Genomic DNA, 17,195 nt, shown 5'->3' on the forward strand with positions numbered 1-17,195 from the left:
TGGCTACAATGTGAACTTTTGACTCCGCAGCACACTAAACTAAGCAGTCAAGAGAAACCTAGTTTGCACACCTTATTTTAATCTAGTTCTTATGCCATTTTATTTTCTCCCTTTGATTATTATATATGCAATTGATGTTGATTGTTCATGTCTTTGATGCTGTGTAAAATCTATCAAATATATTATTATTACTGATTTAAATGTTTAAAACAATTAAATTAATAAATAAAAAAAAAAGAGCTACATCACAATTGTAAGAACATTCATATTTGAATAAACAAAATGTAACCTGCTATACATACATAAAGATGTCCAGTAAAACAAATCATTTTAAAGTTTTCATATGATGATCTCACAACAATTTGCTATGATTCCATCAATACTAAATAAATGTAATGTGTACATAAAAAAAAAAAAAAAAAAAAAAAAACAATCTCAAAGAAAATAATAGAGTCTATATACACCATGGTAGACGAAGCAACACAATCAACTTTAGCCAACATCCCTCTGTTAAAAACCAAAGCCGGACCACTAGATGGTGATTTGTGGATAAAAAGACTCAAAGAAGAATACCAAGCATTACTACAGTATGTACAACACAACAAAGAAAGTGATAATGACTGGTTTAGGCTGGGGTCCAATAAAGAAGGAACTAGGTGGTTTGGCAAATGCTGGTACATTCATGAGTTACTCAAATAGGAATTCGACATTGAATTTGATATTCCGGTGACATACCCTACAACTTCTCCTGAAATAGCTATTCCAGAGCTAGATGGAAAAAATGCACAAATGTACAGGGGAGGCAAAATCTGTCTAACAGACAGTGGCGTAACGAGGTCGGGTGTCATCCGGTGCGGTCCTCAACCCCCCGCCCCCCCCCCCCTCGCTACGCCCCTGCTAACAGATCATTTTAAACCTTTATGTGCACGTAATGTTCCTAGATTTGGTATTGCACATGCTATGGCCCCCTGGGGATTGGACCATTTCTGGCTGTGGAGATACCTGATCTAATACAAAAGGGAGTTATAACACACAAGCGTATACTTCAAGAACCACTTGCTTTAAGTTGAACTTGGTGCATTTAAAAGATCCTACTCTTCTTTATTTGTCCTAAAAAGTAATTTTAATAAAGTAAAGGTTACTGTTAAAAAAATATTTTAAAAACATAAAAAATAAATAAAAGAAAATAATTTTTTCATATTCTTTTTTTTTGTTGTTAATTACTAGGTTCGTTACCTAGTAATTAAAAGAAAAAAATGTAAAAGGTGACTGTGTTCAAAATTTGTTGAATTAATTGATAAACGTACACATATTAGTCGTAAAAACGCTAGAAATAAATATTGCGCTGCATTCATTTTTTTAACGATGTGGGTAATCAAAACTAATGAGGATACAGAATGAGGTTATCCAAAAGTGTTGAGAGCAAATATATATTATATATTGTATAACACTATTGACATAGAACTATACATATTCGTACTAAATAGAGTGTAAATTACTTTGAAAATATCACAAAACACACTAATTAGACTTTACTCTTGCAAAAAAAAAAACAATAAATAAATTTTTAAAAACTTAGATTAAATTCTTATTTAATCATAAACCTTACAATAATTCTACTTTGACTATACACACAGCTACAACTTCACCCCGTTACAAACATTATATTAATCACCCACCTCCCCACTTTCTTTACCACAGTAGAAGAGCTCACGCTGACTTACTGGTTGTGGGAGGTACGTTATAGGGAACAACGTGATCTTATTGCAACTAGTGACACGTATTTTTTTTTACTTATAGAGCTAAACCACCAGTTCAATCTTACCGTGCACACACAAAATTTCTTAGACCCACCAAGTTCAATATAGCTCATATTTTGTGAGCGACATATTTCGTTTCGTTGTTTTGATTCCTTTCTTCCCTTTGTTCCAGTTTATAATTGTATTCCACCCTCCCACTCTGCATATCCATGCTTTTGCCTGTCATAATTTGAAATGTAGCTTAGCATTCATATTTTTATTTAATCTGCAAATGAAACAAAAATAATTTTGGCATAGAAAATATTTACTATTCAAAAAAATAAATTCATTTTAACGAGTTCTATTTTAGAAATAGGCAGCCTTCAACTACTGACATTGTAGTAGTAATCTTTTTTTATTCTTCTATTTTTAGCTGGATTGTTTAGCTGTCGGGAAAAGAAACAAAGCTATTTGTCTTTCACAATGGGCGGGTGTTGACAGAGGCAAAGATGGCGGCGCGGTTTGTATCGACCCGATGACGTCACCAGCTTACAACGGGCGCATGGCGTCACACGGACCAGCGACCTGAGATAAGTTCCATAATCTAAGATAAGTTCCAGAGCGTGGCACATGTGCCGTCACATAGACCAGTGATCTTGGATAAGTTCCATCATCTGAGATAAGTTCCAAAATCTGAGATAAGTTCTAAAATCTAAGATAAGTTTCAGAGCGTGGCACATGTGCCGTCACATAGACCAGTGATCTGGGATAAGTTCCATCATCTGAGATAAGTTCCAAAATCTGAGATAAGTTCTAAAATCTAAGATAAGTTCCAGAGCGTGGCACATGTGCCGTCATACAGACCAGTAGCCTGAGTCAAGTTCCAGAACCTGCGATACGTTCCACAACCTGGGACATGTGCCGTTATACAGACAAGTAAAAGAATGTGGGACGAGAGCCAGAATCTGAGATATGTGCCAGGAATTGCTATGAGTACCTTGATCTTGAATAAATCCAAAAAACCCGAACATTTATCGAGATATTGGACAAGAGTAAGACAATTATAGAAAGTAATGTCGCTCGACCTACTTTTGTAACCTCGACTTGATAATCATGTCCGCTGATAAAAATACCAACCCTCGGTTTCGTTTATTTACAAATTTTCGTTGATGTTCCAACAATACATTTATTCCAAAAATTATCTTATAATTCCGACAAAGATACTGATCAGATTATAACAACAGATGTTTAGTGGTGGCTTTACATGCATCATCTTGTAGTGTATTTGTCTACTTTCCTGGGAATCGGAGATCAGGGAACTAGATAAGGATTGCATGTTTCATTTAATCAGTGCTGTAAGACGACAAAGCAATGTCTCAATCGTATTAATATAGTTTTGATTTAAAAACTCACGAAAAATCTAACTTGGACTAAGGCCAGCCTATTGTGTCCACTATGTATTTTGACCAAGCTAATTATCGCAGACGATTTATTTTATGAACAACTTCTAAACTCTTGTCAACAACAGTGAAAAAAACAACAACAGCATTATAAGGGAAAAGAGTTTTATCAAGTTTGATAACAAAAGCCACCTAATTTTTTTTTAAAAGCAACTTATTCACTTTTACAATCCCACTTTGTGTCTTGGTGTGGAATTAAATTTAGCAAGTTTGGTTGTTATATTGTGTTTACATCTTCTTAAACAATGATACAGATTAAAATAGGCGACCTACACATGCAAGGTGCCCAGAGGTGTGAAAGATTCCGAATTATTTATCAAGTACAATGCTACCAACACATTGCAACACAAGACAGATCCGGCTGAGAAAATTACATTATAAGCTAGGACAAGAACCATTAACTTTTCATGAGGATCGGAGCACACGGCAACATACAGTTTTAAACTAACAATATTTTGACTGAACAAATAGCAAAAGAACTACTTTCAAACATACTACAATGTATTAGCACATCAATAAGCAGCACTTGTTTCTTTCTTCGATTTGCATATAACTGCGATAACATAACACTAAATAAACACTAATATATGATTAGTATTTTTCAGTTGTGTTTTCTCATGTGTAAATGTGAGCAGAAAAACAAGTTATACATTTTTGTAAGTTAAACGTTTATACGCAATGGAGATAATGAGTGTTGCAACTTTGAATCCATTGATGGTGATGTATAAAATATGGGACATCTTCACATTCGCTACATCACTTCCTACAATAGCCTAAAGACACATGCTTAGATAGAGATTGGCTTTTTCATGTAAAGCCCCTGATAAGCAAAGGGCTGCCGCTACACCTCTACAACAGAATCAGTTTTGTGCAGCTCTTTTTATCTGGGTCCATGTAAGCCGGCGCCACTTGATTCGCTTTCAACAGGATTTTCTGGGACTGCCCACATTTCTCTGTGGGCTCCATTCCAACGTTTAACAAGTAGTCATGCTTTATATATTTCTACTTGTGATATTTGGGCTAACTTTGTTATTACCATATACGGATACTAACAGCGAAGTGAAAATCCCAGGATTAAATTCTGAAGTCTACGCTCTGGAGGGAGATATCAATATCGGTGCCTTGTATAGCATTACAGACTTCCCTGTAGGGCAGGCCATGTGTACAAAAAAACTTAGACCGGAGTCATGGGTCATCGAGTTCGTAGAAGCGACCATGTTCGCTGTTAGGATGGTGAATGAAAACCCGGATATCTTACCTAATATTTCTTTAGGGATATACATCGTCGACTATTGCCGAACACCGAACACGGCATTAGCCAAATCGTTGTCGTTTCTGCCTGCTGAAGAAGGCTGTAATGGAAATATAAACTCTACGTCGTTAACAGTTAACGAATCACGAATCGATCATTACGATGTGGTTGGTGTGATAGGAACTTTTTCCAGCGCCGCTACTGTCTTGGTGTCGTATCTCTACGCCGTGGCGCAACTTCCTCTCGTCAGCTTCACAGCAACTTCTGACGAGCTAAGCAACAAGGATAATCACCCTTATTTCCTGAGAGTAGTCCCCCCTGACGTACATCAGGTCAAGGCCATGCTTAAATTTATATCAGACAACGGTTGGTCTTTTATCTCCATCGGGTACGAGGAAGGATCCTACGGAGAAAAGGCTTTAGATAACGTCAAGCTTTTCGCAGATAAGTACGGAATTTGTCTGGCAACGACACAAAAACTCAACTCCAGAACCAACTTCGACGCTGTGGTCACGGAACTGCTGCGATATCCTAGAGCCAGAGTGGTTATCTTATTCACTGGCGCCACCACAGCTACTGGCGTCATGCTGGCAGCCACAGCTCAGAACATTCTCGGTCATTTTATCTGGATCGGTAGCGACGGGCTCAGTGATAAACTCATCTACAGAACAGAACTGGCCCCGCAACTTATTGGTTCGTTTCTTTTTATGTACAGCTCATTTGAAGTTTTTAATTTCTCTAGATACTTCAAACAACTTCACGTGAACTCGACAACCAATCCTTGGTTAAGACAATATTTTGAAATACAAGGAAAATGTTCTTTTACAAACGGGACGTGCGATTTTTTAAAAACACCAGCGGATTTTTCCGATTTTAAGCCGTCGTCGAGTATTTCCTTAATTATAGACAGCGTTTTCACCTATGCGGACGCCATACATCGTTTGATAAAAAATCTGTGCCCTAATGCTTTAGCTAAGGCCGCTCAACACTGTATCAAAGGGGACGTGCTTCTAAAATATTTGTTTAATTCTTCATTTCCGGGGTCGACGGGGTGGATAAAATTCGACGAGCAGGGAAACTTAATCGGAAAATATCAAATCCGGCAAGTTATGTTACAAAAGTCAAATGAAAGTTCGGTAAATAATAAATCAACGGCTGTGACTTTAATCGAATCGCCAATCGCTATTTACGACATTTCATTGGGAAATATTACCTACACAAATAATAATATTTCTTGGAGCCATCTTGTGTACGAATACTCAGAAAATAACGTCATATCCGGGTTATATTCCAACGAACAGCCACCAGCCTCCGTCTGCAGTCACCCGTGCACTTTTCGGGAATATTCCGTGCCCAAAGAGATCATCTGCTGCTGGGAGTGTCGCACGTGCCACAGCAACGAAATCGTCGTCAGCAACCGCACGAGCTGTGACACCTGCGACACGTTCACCTGGCCAGACGAAGCTTCCAACTACACCACTTGTATTCCAATCCCACTCACGTTCTCCACGCCATCCGACACGCTGTCCCTCATTCAAATCTGTATGGCGATCGGCGCTATCTTAGCCCAATGTCTTGTCGTGGCCGCCTACTTCATCTATCGCGAGAACCGCGTCATCAAGGCCGCTAGCAGAGAGCTCAGCATTCTACAAATGGCTGGAATCTTCCTGGGCTACGTCACGGTCATCGTGTTCCAGACGAGACCGACCCCGGAGACTTGCAGCGCCCTCTACTTCATGTTCTGCATGAGCTTCGCCTGGCTGTACTCACCCTTGATTGTGAAGACTGTCAGGATTTTTAGAATCTTCGAGAGCAGCGCCAAGTATAACCGGCGCCCCCCGTTTGTTAGTCCGCAGTCGCAGATTATATTCGCCTCCGTCTTGATATTTTTACAGGTAAATTATATGATTAATGTAATTATATCAGGATATACAATCTCAGTAAATAGTAAGCTCATAGTTAGCCCACTGACGCAGATTATATTCGCCTCCGTCTTGATAGTTTTACAGGTAAGTTGTATGACTGGTGTAACGATATCAGGACAGAATATGAAGATATTGGTAAATAGTGAGTACATTGTTAGTGCACTATTGTTGATTATATTCGCCTCCATCTTGATAGTTCTTCAGGTAAGCCAAGTAGTTATATATCTGATGTCAATAAGTCAGGTTAGATAACATCGGTAAAAGTTAAACACATTATTAACAGTCCCATATATTATTTGTCTCAGTCTTGATATTTTACATTTTAGGCGGATATTTATATCTGGATGTAACGGACACCAATCTATCAGCCAGATTCGTTTCACTGATTATACACAGATGGCGACAAGCCTAAATAAAAGAAAGCTAACACAATAATTCGCTAGGACTCGTAATTGATGTCTAGGGGAAACACTAGAGAAACTACTGATGCCAACAATACATTTAATCTGCATATAACTTGTAATGAGTGTACAAAGTCGTGGCAGAACACTAGATTTATACAGGATAAAATAGATTTACAGAATGAACAAAACCCAACTTACAATCTGTGGGAAATAATAATATGATACACTATCACAGCTTTTAACACTCCAGAAAAATCACCACAGTTTACACAACGCTGCTATAAGCATAAAGAATTACTTAACCACAAGTAATATAAGAATATGCTGCTTAACTATTTAGTACTACACGGCAACACACGGGGCTTATGTCTCTCAACGAAGTCTGGTCAAGTAACTGCCTCGAGACACCTGTGCGCAGTCTATTTATAGACTTAGGCAACATGGAAGGTCACCTTCAAATCATAAGGCCATTGGTTGGGGGTATCATCTGGTCTGAATCAATCAATCATATCTTGATGGAAAATTTCTGAGTCTAAGACTCTCTTAGTAAGACAGCGGAAAAAACCGGTCATTGCACCACAGACCATATATGGTATTATAACAAATGTAAAAATAAACATTACCAGACCTAAGTAGGTCACATGGATATAAAAATAGTAATGAATGTTATACATTTTGTCAGTCCGAAGTCGTAGATTATATTCGCCTGCGTCTTGATAACTTTACAGGTAAGACGGGTAGTAATATAGCTCATGTACCTATATCAGGACAGAAAATATTGGTAAAAGTTAAACACTTAATTAACAGTCGATGGCTCCATTGTAATACCTCACATAAATACAAATGTAATGATCGTGAGTATTATAGAGAAGAAAATATTGTAAACATGTAGCAAAAAAAACATACAACAGTGATTAAAGCAGGACAATAAGAAGATTCTACAGGTAAACAATATATAATATCACTTCAATAGAAAATTGGTCGAGTCAATTAAAAGTAGGAGAAAAGTATTTTAATTTTTTTTAATGATTTATATGTTGCATTTCAAATTTTTTATTTTTTGAAACTTGAATTAGAACACTGGTATTTTTATCTACGTTTAAGGGATGACCTATCTATTCAATCTTCCATATATGTATCTGCCTGTGTATTATCTTTTTCATCTTCCAGATATTTATCTGCCTGTGTGTTTATGTCACGTTCAAGCCAACAGCCAAGAAAAGACAACCCGTGGCCACCGAAAAACTTGTAGAACTCTCCTGTGACTTGACCCTACCTGGCCTCGTTTCATTCCTCGCCTACAACCTCGTTCTCGTCACGCTCTGCTCCATCTTCGCCTTCAAAACCCGGAAGCTCCCGGAAAACTTTAACGAATCAAAATTCATCTCAATGTGCGTCTTCACGACACTGGTCATCTGGCTGTCGTTCATCTGCACGTACTTCACGGCCAGCAGGGAGTCGGTCAAGATTCTGCTGCTGTCGGTGGCGTTGCTGTTGAACCACACGGTGGCGCTGGTGTTCCTTTTCCTGCCCAAGATCTACGCCGCCGTCTACGTGGACCCTGAGACGTTCGTCAGCACGAACGTCCGGACGTCAGCGGGCCAGACGCCCGCCAATGTCATGGCCATCTCTAACAGGATAGCACCAACTGTGAGAGTTTCACACAGCAACAACTTTCTGCGAGAATAGTAAAAAAAAAAACAAGACATTTCAGTTTAGATTATTTATGTTCAGTGTAATTCAATTACGAAGTCTGTATATTACTATTTTAAATACCAATTAGTTTTTACGAATTTCATTTTACAATTTTATGTAATTTTAGAATCCAAAAGATTTAGCTTACTTCCATCGTTTCTGTAGAAAAATATTCTACGGGATGTGGGGAAGTGTGGGAGGGCGTATCAATCTAAACAGTGGGGGAGGGGGCAAGTGTGATGGACGCCTTCAATATTTCTGGAAGGGCGGACACTGGATAAAATACATAATCTCTGTATGCATTAGATATTATGTCAATTTCGTCTCAAAGTAATGGGGAAATGGGACAGTGGAGTTGCTCTTTTCAAATCCCGTCCACCCCCTCCCACTTTCAGGTGCCTGAAGGTAACCCTTTTCAGTTGCAGGCAAATATACTGCAATCAAATAGCTACAATAAATTGTTGAATTATGTGAGGGTAGTCTTTCAAACGCAGATAAATTGGATTTCTTTTGTTTCCTTTTCCTCGCCCAGCAGCTTATTTCTTTCATTGACTAAAGCTTGCTATCAGTAGAGTTTCAGGATTCATTGTAGATATGTGGCCTCGATACACTCGATATACTTTGGGTTTAGCAGCTGTATGCTTTACTCTTCTACCTGTCACATTTCAACTAAATGGCTATATATATATACATATATATACATATATATATATATATATATATATATATATATATATATATATATATATATATATATATGTATGTATATATATATATATGTATATATATATATATATATATATATATATATATATATATACAAAGGATATATATATATATATATATATATATATATATATATATATATATATATATATATATGTATATATATATATATATATATATATATATATATATATATATATATATATATATATATATATATATATACAAAGGATATATATATAGGATATATATTATATGTAACGTGTAAACATCACAATCGGCTTTCTTACTCTAAACTCTAAACGTATGACTAAATCGTTTCAAAACCTAATCGTATCCTGAGACACGATTTTAAAAAAGCCGACAAGCAAATGTTTCAAGTATCGAGCAGTCAAAATTTAAAGAAAATGATCCTCCATTTAAAAAAAACGTGCACCATGTTGTGTTTTAAAGGCCATGCATGTTATTTGAATTGATTTTGTGACATTGTTATAGTAATGTTGGTAGGATAATTTTTTATTTTTTTTTGAGTGAGAAAACTTGTCAGGAAAACGTAAAGACAGCAACTCTAGTAATGTTATGACAACAGAAATTATGTATAGCTAAGGGGGGACCAATTAAAAGCTTAACACATTACAAATTAACAAGTTAAAAATGTTTTTGTTCCTTGCTTTTTGATCAGCTGTTTTAAGATAAACGGGAAAATCCACAACGATGTCGTCGTTCCCAGAATAGAAACCTGTATTAAATCACCACCTTGTTGAAACGCGTTGAAGAACAAATCATATGTGGAATCTTATGTAGAATCGTATATAGAATCTTATGTAGAATCTTTCTCGCAGCAGCAGAGAGTAGGAGTCGGGCAGGAATTAACTATGTATGATGTGGCGTGCTTGAACAGCACAATTGTCGTCTGATAAATCGCTGTTTGTTTGGCCAACTTGGCTAACTTGCCATTTATGGGTGGGGTTGTGAACTGATGTGAGTTTAATGGGTCGGATCTGAAAGGTTATGGATATATATATATATATATATATATATATATATATATATATATATATATATATATATATATAAAACACATAATATATATGTCTAGCCGCTGGTAACTAGAAGGGTCTTGTGGCTGGTAACTTGAGAGTTATTGCGCTGCTAAATAGAGCGCCCGACAACTAACCCGAAAGATTTAGTGTTAAAAAGCAACTATAACAAAAAAATCAAATTCTTTGCATTTGCAAATTTCATAACATAATACTAAAACGAAGAGGCGTAGCGAGGGGGGCGGGGGGGGGTCGGACTGCACCGGGTGACACCATTTAGGGGGGTGACACCAAGGCAAAAAATAGTAAAATATATAGAGACAAATTTGAGGGGGGGGGGGGGTGCAAATCGAAAGTTCGAGGGGGGTTGCAAATCGAACATTGAAAGTTTGTCCCCGGGAAGAGTCGATGCGCCTGGGGGGGGGGGGGGGCTACACCATTAAGTGCCGCACCGGGTGACACCCGACCTCGCTACGCCACTGCTAAAATGTAATATATTTTATTTTATTGTTCATGATCTACCTTACAATTAAGTGCCGCACCGGGTGACACCCGACCTCGCTACGCCACTGCTAAAATGTAATATATTTTATTTTATTGTTCATGATCTACCTTACAATTTTTTTTCTAAGGTTACCCTGAAGTGTAAGTTTAAAATAGCGTTGTAGATCATTTCAACAATAGTGAGCGAGGGTTCATCATTCAAAGTGACCGATGCCGTTTGTTAACAACAAACAAAAAAAAAGAATGCAGCACAACAGAAATAGAAACCGTCTTGATTTTCTACTGTAACTGTTGGAAACTCATTTGAAAACAAGAGCGATCGAAAACTACAGGATATGGTAGATATTTTATTATGTTTTATTTACAGGGTAACACACAGATCTTTCAACAGAAAGTATCTGTTACTTTTGTTTACAGAGAACATCGTTTATAGGCAAAAGTAATTGTCGGTGTGAGGTTTGTATTTTTCATACAGCTGTGGTTTATATAACACATTTATATTTTCAGACTTATCTAACCATAATAGTGACGTAAGAAAACGTTAAAAAAAATTAGAATTAATCATATTTGCGTCAAATGGCAAATACAAATGCTAATTACGAAAATAAGTAAGTAGAATTTTTATCGATTTTTCATTCATCCTATAGATATAAATTAAATTTATTTTTCGGTAAATAAATGTTAATATATTTTAAACAAATGTAGAAATGCAAATATATTTCGTAGGCGGAATAACATTGTCGTTTACATACAACTTTTGAGCACTTGAAACAATACAATTTGAAAGAAGGAGTGTGCGATCAAAAGAGGTACGACAGCAACGGGACTTAGTCAGCATACAGAAACAAACATTACCATGGCAGAGAGAAAGCGTGTTTATGTTTTTAATTTACATTTTATTGATTACTTATATGAATGTTAATTCACTCCACATTTTCATTTCATCCTTGCTGCTTCTTTGGGTTAGGTTGTGATATTTGGGTCTGCTAAACGCAACAGAGCTCGGAATTTTAGTATTAAAAATAAAACGTTTGAACATACTTATTATTCTCTACAGATATATGCAGTAGATTTTCTAAACAGTTCTTTAAATAAGTGTCAATGAAAATGAGTGCAACATTGTTTTACCTGTGTCTCCTTGTTAATCTCGCAACGTCGAACATCAACATAACGACTTGTAGTAGCTCAGATAATGGGACAAAGTGCGAAACAAAGTTACAAGGATTTTGTGGCCTACACTTAGATGGATGTTTGGAGAGTTCAGCGGACGTACAGCAATCTTCATCGTTGATAAGATGTAGCAATAAATATGCAGCACGTAACTCCAACATCTCTTATATCTTCAGTAAATCTAATCAGTCTTGTTATTCGTGTGAGGCAAGTACTGCTACTGGTATCGTGTTTAATACATCGAGTTATCTGTTCTTGCCAAGGGTGACGGTCCTTGAAAATTTCAACACAGGAACTAGCCTTAGTTTGAATGGTTTAATTGTAGGAACTCTAGTAAGTACTTCATTGGTGTTTCATATACAATTCGGTATAGTACCTATAGTACCTCCTGTTTTTGTTGTTTGTCACTGATTGAAAATTAAAACAAGAAGTAAGAAATATATTTACGGTTTTGTTGTTTTAAATAAACAGGATGTTATATATTTATTACTCGTCAGTAAGAATATAAACATGATTTATGCAGTCAATTTAATTTATAAAATGGTTTATAGTGAATATATATGCTAATTTGGCTTGCGTAGGTTAAATAATTATTTTTTCATTTTTTATAGGTGCAATTTACTCTTCAGTACACGGCCAACGATGATTTTGTTTTGATATATGCTGTGAATGGAACAACCTACAACATTAAGATTAAATTAAATGTACTTACCTATGGGAAGCTACAGGTGGTATTAGATGTCCAGGTCAACGGTGCTTGGAAGCCCGCTTTACGTCAAGATATAACCCTTCCGTTCAAAGTCGTTAACCGCACCGTGAGTCACTACATCCTAGTGACCAGCGACAAGTTTATAATCTACATCGACGGCAAGTTTTGTTGTGACTTTGATCACGTGGTGCCCACGTCATCGACTCAATGGATATGGATTACTCCAAATGTGCAAGTTATAACATTTAGCTTCTAGAAAATGTTAAGCAGAAAATGTCATTAGGAACCATTCGTTGGTTTTTTTTAAAATAAATATTTGTTTATATGATGTTTTTAATGATTAAATTGAATTGCAAGTAAAAAAAATGAATGTTTTTATGCATAAACACATTTTTATTCAACGAGGACGTCCTTAGCATTTGACATTTCTGCTTAAAATTAAAAATAAGCTATATTTGGATATATAATCTAGGCACCCGCTTATTTGGTTTCTTTAACTCTAAAAACGTTTCAATAACAAAATTGGTGATAAAATATTCAAATTTAGAGATTGCCACCAAAGTAACATGTCAACATAAAATAGATATATTTTATATTTTTACTTAAATACACATGCCACACATTAAAACACACCCCACACAAAATACATCACACATTAAAACATCCCCCACACACACACACATATAAAATACATACCATATTAAATCACACACCTCACAACATTTATCACACACCCCATGACCCACATCCAACTATCCCACTTAGCACAACCCACAAATCTCCTCACTAATCTCACTACACATCAAGTCACACATGCCACCCCCTACACACTATTCATACACCACACCATACTTACACTTACACCACTCTGTACTGAAGAATAGATTTATACTAACATTGTAATAGTGTGACTTCAATTATTTTATCATCATCCTAATTTATTTTTTTTAATTTATTCTTCTAGAAGTTTATATATATCGCACATCGACTAATTGGATTCAAACAGTATTTTTAGTTTTGTAATCAATCCTCAGTTTTTCTTCAAATCCCACGAGGAACAAAGGGCTTCAACTACATCCCTCCACTCAGTGGCGTAGCGAGGTCGGGTGTCACCCGGTGCGGCACTTAATGGTGTCACCCCCCAGAGGCGTAGCGACCCTTCCCGTGGACAAATTTTCGATTTGCAACCCCCCCTCAAACTTTCGATTTGCACCCCCCCCCCCCTCAAGTTTTTCTCTATATATTTTGCTATTTTTTGCTTTGGTGTCACCCCCCTAAATGGTTTCACCCGGTGCGGTCCGCACCCCCCCCCCTCGCTACGCCCCTGCCTCCACTGAACCCTGTTTTTGAGCGGCTCTCTTTTTAAGCCCGCGTTAGCTCAGCAGCCCTAGCTTCTCCTTCTACTGTCCTTCTCCAGGATAACTTAGCTTTACTTGTCTTTCCCCACGGGAGTTCAAGTCTACTGCTTGCCTCGCGATGTTGTCCTATTTACTTCTCATGGTGTGCTTGATACAGAGTTTCTTCCAGCCCCCCCCCCCCCCCCCGAACGAAATGAAATTTATATAATTTATATAGAAAATATATACTTTTAACAGTGTCCGCCACCCCCCCCCCCCCCGAAGAAAGTCTACCGCCCCCCCCCGAAAATTTCAAGTGCCCCCCCCCCCTCGAGAAAAAAGTCTGGAAGAAACACTGGCCTGATAAATCATTATTTACGGGCTTTAATATACTTATGTCAAACGGTTTTTGCTTTGTGATTTGACGCAGGTCTTCATTTGACTAGTCAGACAATCTTATCTTAAGGATTTCGTAAGGATTTGTAATATTTCTTTAAAAAAAAACAATCAGGTGAACCACGAATGCAAACTATTTAAAATACAGCTGAAACTGTGTCATTTTTTTAAAATGTTCTTAATAATACATTGATAAATAGATGTGTATTTTAAACAATTTTTGAATTTGTGTTAAATGTGAGAATTTCCTGTAACTTGAAGTGTTTTAAAATGTACTTACACCATCATACTTTTAATGCTCGGTTGTGTAATTTACTGCACATAATGACATAATAACACAGTAAATAAAAATGCAAAAAACTTAACGTTTCGTACTTGTTTATTTCTTTCATCGCTTCAATCTTAATTTTGGTATATATGTTTTACTAATTCATTTGGTCATGCGGATTCATTTTTTTTTCAAAATGAAATAAAAACTTGCATAATAACAAGTGTTTATAGGTGGCAATGGGGTTGGACAGGAGAGCATAAGATTACTAACTCTAAACTTCCCTAGTTCGAAACCCCGGGCAGTTAAGTCTGATTAACTGCGAACAGCCACTCTTCTAGGAGAGACCACTCCAAAATCAAACAACTGCTGCCTTGTAGATTGTTCTTTAATGGGGAAAGGCTTTGGAAGCAAATCCAAAAAGAAAAGCAGGATCAACTACCCGTTTTAGCGCATAACATATTGACAAGTAAGAATTAATTTTGTTGGAGTCAATCTACAATATTACAAGAACGAAGAAGTTTGTATTATGTATGCCTAATAGAGAGATGAAAGTATTTCTTTTTTTCAGCTCATGTTAATAAACATCGTAATTCGTCTTTTAGACATTTTCCTATTAAGTGCTGTAATTAAAAAACCATCCATTGTCAAGAGTACTAAAATACAATTTATCAAAGCCAAGCTAGTTAGCGTTGACGTTTGTTTTCAAAAGTCTTAGCATTTAAATTTCAGGTTTTTGATTAGGTGAGTATTATAGTTATTTGCAACTAGAAATATCAGATGTAGTAATTACTTTAATTTGATAATAGGGTATTATATTGTTTATAGATATATGAACAAAGAGTCGTAGTCCTCTAACTAATGTTTATTTTACAAAAACCACACAACATTTTGCATACCAATTTTATTTTTGAAAACAGGTCGATACAAAGCACATGCAAAAAAAACAAAATAAACTACAAACAAAGTTGAATCTCCTTAATAACCCTAACCTAGCTCTTAAACCTACAATCCATCATACAGCGAATTAATGCTAATTTCACACGATCAAACCATGAACAATAGCCCACGAATCGATTGATTATCTGAATTTCTAATCATACACATATGACTGTTGAAAAAATTGGAGTAAAGACAATGGAAGAAAGCGGCAGTAAAACAAAGGACAAATGAGAAACTTCCAATTGAAGCTTGGCCTATATGGTTCAAAGAAACACAAGACATCATATCGACAAGAAGTAATGATAGCAATCATTTTGTAACAGAACATTGAATACATATTCTAATTTTAAGCAGAGATGTCAAATGGAATGAACGTCCTCTTGGAATAAAAATGTGTTTCTGCATAGAAGCATACATTAAAAAACTATATGCATTTATCACCAATTTTTGTATTGAAAAGTTTTAGAGTTAAAGAAACCAAAAGATCTGGTGCCCAAATTAAATATCAAAATATAGCTTATTTTTATGATTAATACTTGAAATTAAATGTAATCATCATTTCTAAAAAATAAAAACATAAAAAAAACGAATGGTCCCGAATGACATTTTTGTGCTTAACACCGGTTATTCAACGGATAACACGGTCATCTAGTCTAGAAGCTAAATGTTATAATTAAAATGTAATCATCATATCTAAAAAAAAAACATATATTTAAAAAAAAAACTAATGGTCCCGAGTGACATTTTCTGCTCAACGCCGGTTATTCAACGGATAACACGGTCGTCTAGTCTAGAAGCTAAATGTTATAACTTGCACATTTGGAGTAATCCATATCCATTTAGTCAATGACGTGGGCACCACGTGATCAAAGTCACAACAAAACTTGCCGTCGATGTAAATTATAAACTTGTCACTTGCCACTAGGATGTAGTGACTCACAGTGCGGTTAACGACTTTCAACGGAAGGGTTAAATCTTGACGTAATTCTGTTCTCCAAGTTTCGTCGACCTTGATATTTAATATCACCTGTAACTTCCCATAGGTGAGTACATTTAATGTCATCTTCATGTTATACGTGCTTCCATTCACAACAAATATCATAACATAATTATCGTTGGCCGAGTACTGAAGTGTAAACTGCACCTATAAAAAAATGAAATAATTATTTAACCTACGCAAGCCAAATTAGCATATACATTCACTATAAACCATTATATAAATTAAACTGACAGCATAAATCGTCTGGATATTCATACTGGCGATTAAAAAATATTCTGTATATTTAAAACAACAAAACAGTAAACATATTTCTTACTAGTTGTTTCGATTTTCAATCAGGGACAAACAATGAAAACAGGGGTTAAGATAGGTAATATACCTAAATGTATATGAGACACCAATGAAGTACTTACAACAGATCCTATACTTAAACCCTTCAAAGTAAGGCTAGTTGATGTGTTGAAATTCTCAAGGACCGTCACCCTTGGCAAGAACAGATAACTCGATGTATTAAACACAATGCCAGTAGCAGAACTTGCCTCACACGAATAACAAGACTGATTAGCTCCACTGAAGATATAAGAAATGTTGGAGTTGCGTTCTGCATATCTATTGCTGCATCTTATCA

The 17,195-nt window shown here is 36.2% G+C and overlaps 1 protein-coding gene and 1 pseudogene across 1 annotated transcript; both read left to right on the forward strand.

The window, feature by feature from the left end:
* Positions 1–465: 465 nt before the first annotated feature.
* On the forward strand, positions 466–1,070 carry LOC131930018 (ubiquitin-fold modifier-conjugating enzyme 1-like; annotated as a pseudogene).
* A 3,116-nt stretch (positions 1,071–4,186) lies between these two features.
* Positions 4,187–8,469, forward strand: LOC131930019 (metabotropic glutamate receptor 1-like). The gene is made up of 3 exons (XM_059286384.1): positions 4,187–5,144; positions 5,715–6,460; positions 7,951–8,469. Exons 1-3 carry the CDS (start codon positions 4,187–4,189, stop codon positions 8,467–8,469), a joined length of 2,223 nt encoding a protein of 740 aa, XP_059142367.1.
* The last annotated feature ends 8,726 nt before the right edge of the window (positions 8,470–17,195 follow it).

The sequence above is a fragment of the Physella acuta genome, unplaced genomic scaffold (assembly GCF_028476545.2).
Source record: "Physella acuta isolate Inbredline_101_S28 unplaced genomic scaffold, ASM2847654v3 ptg001703l, whole genome shotgun sequence".
Classification (NCBI taxonomy): Eukaryota; Metazoa; Mollusca; class Gastropoda; family Physidae; genus Physella; species Physella acuta.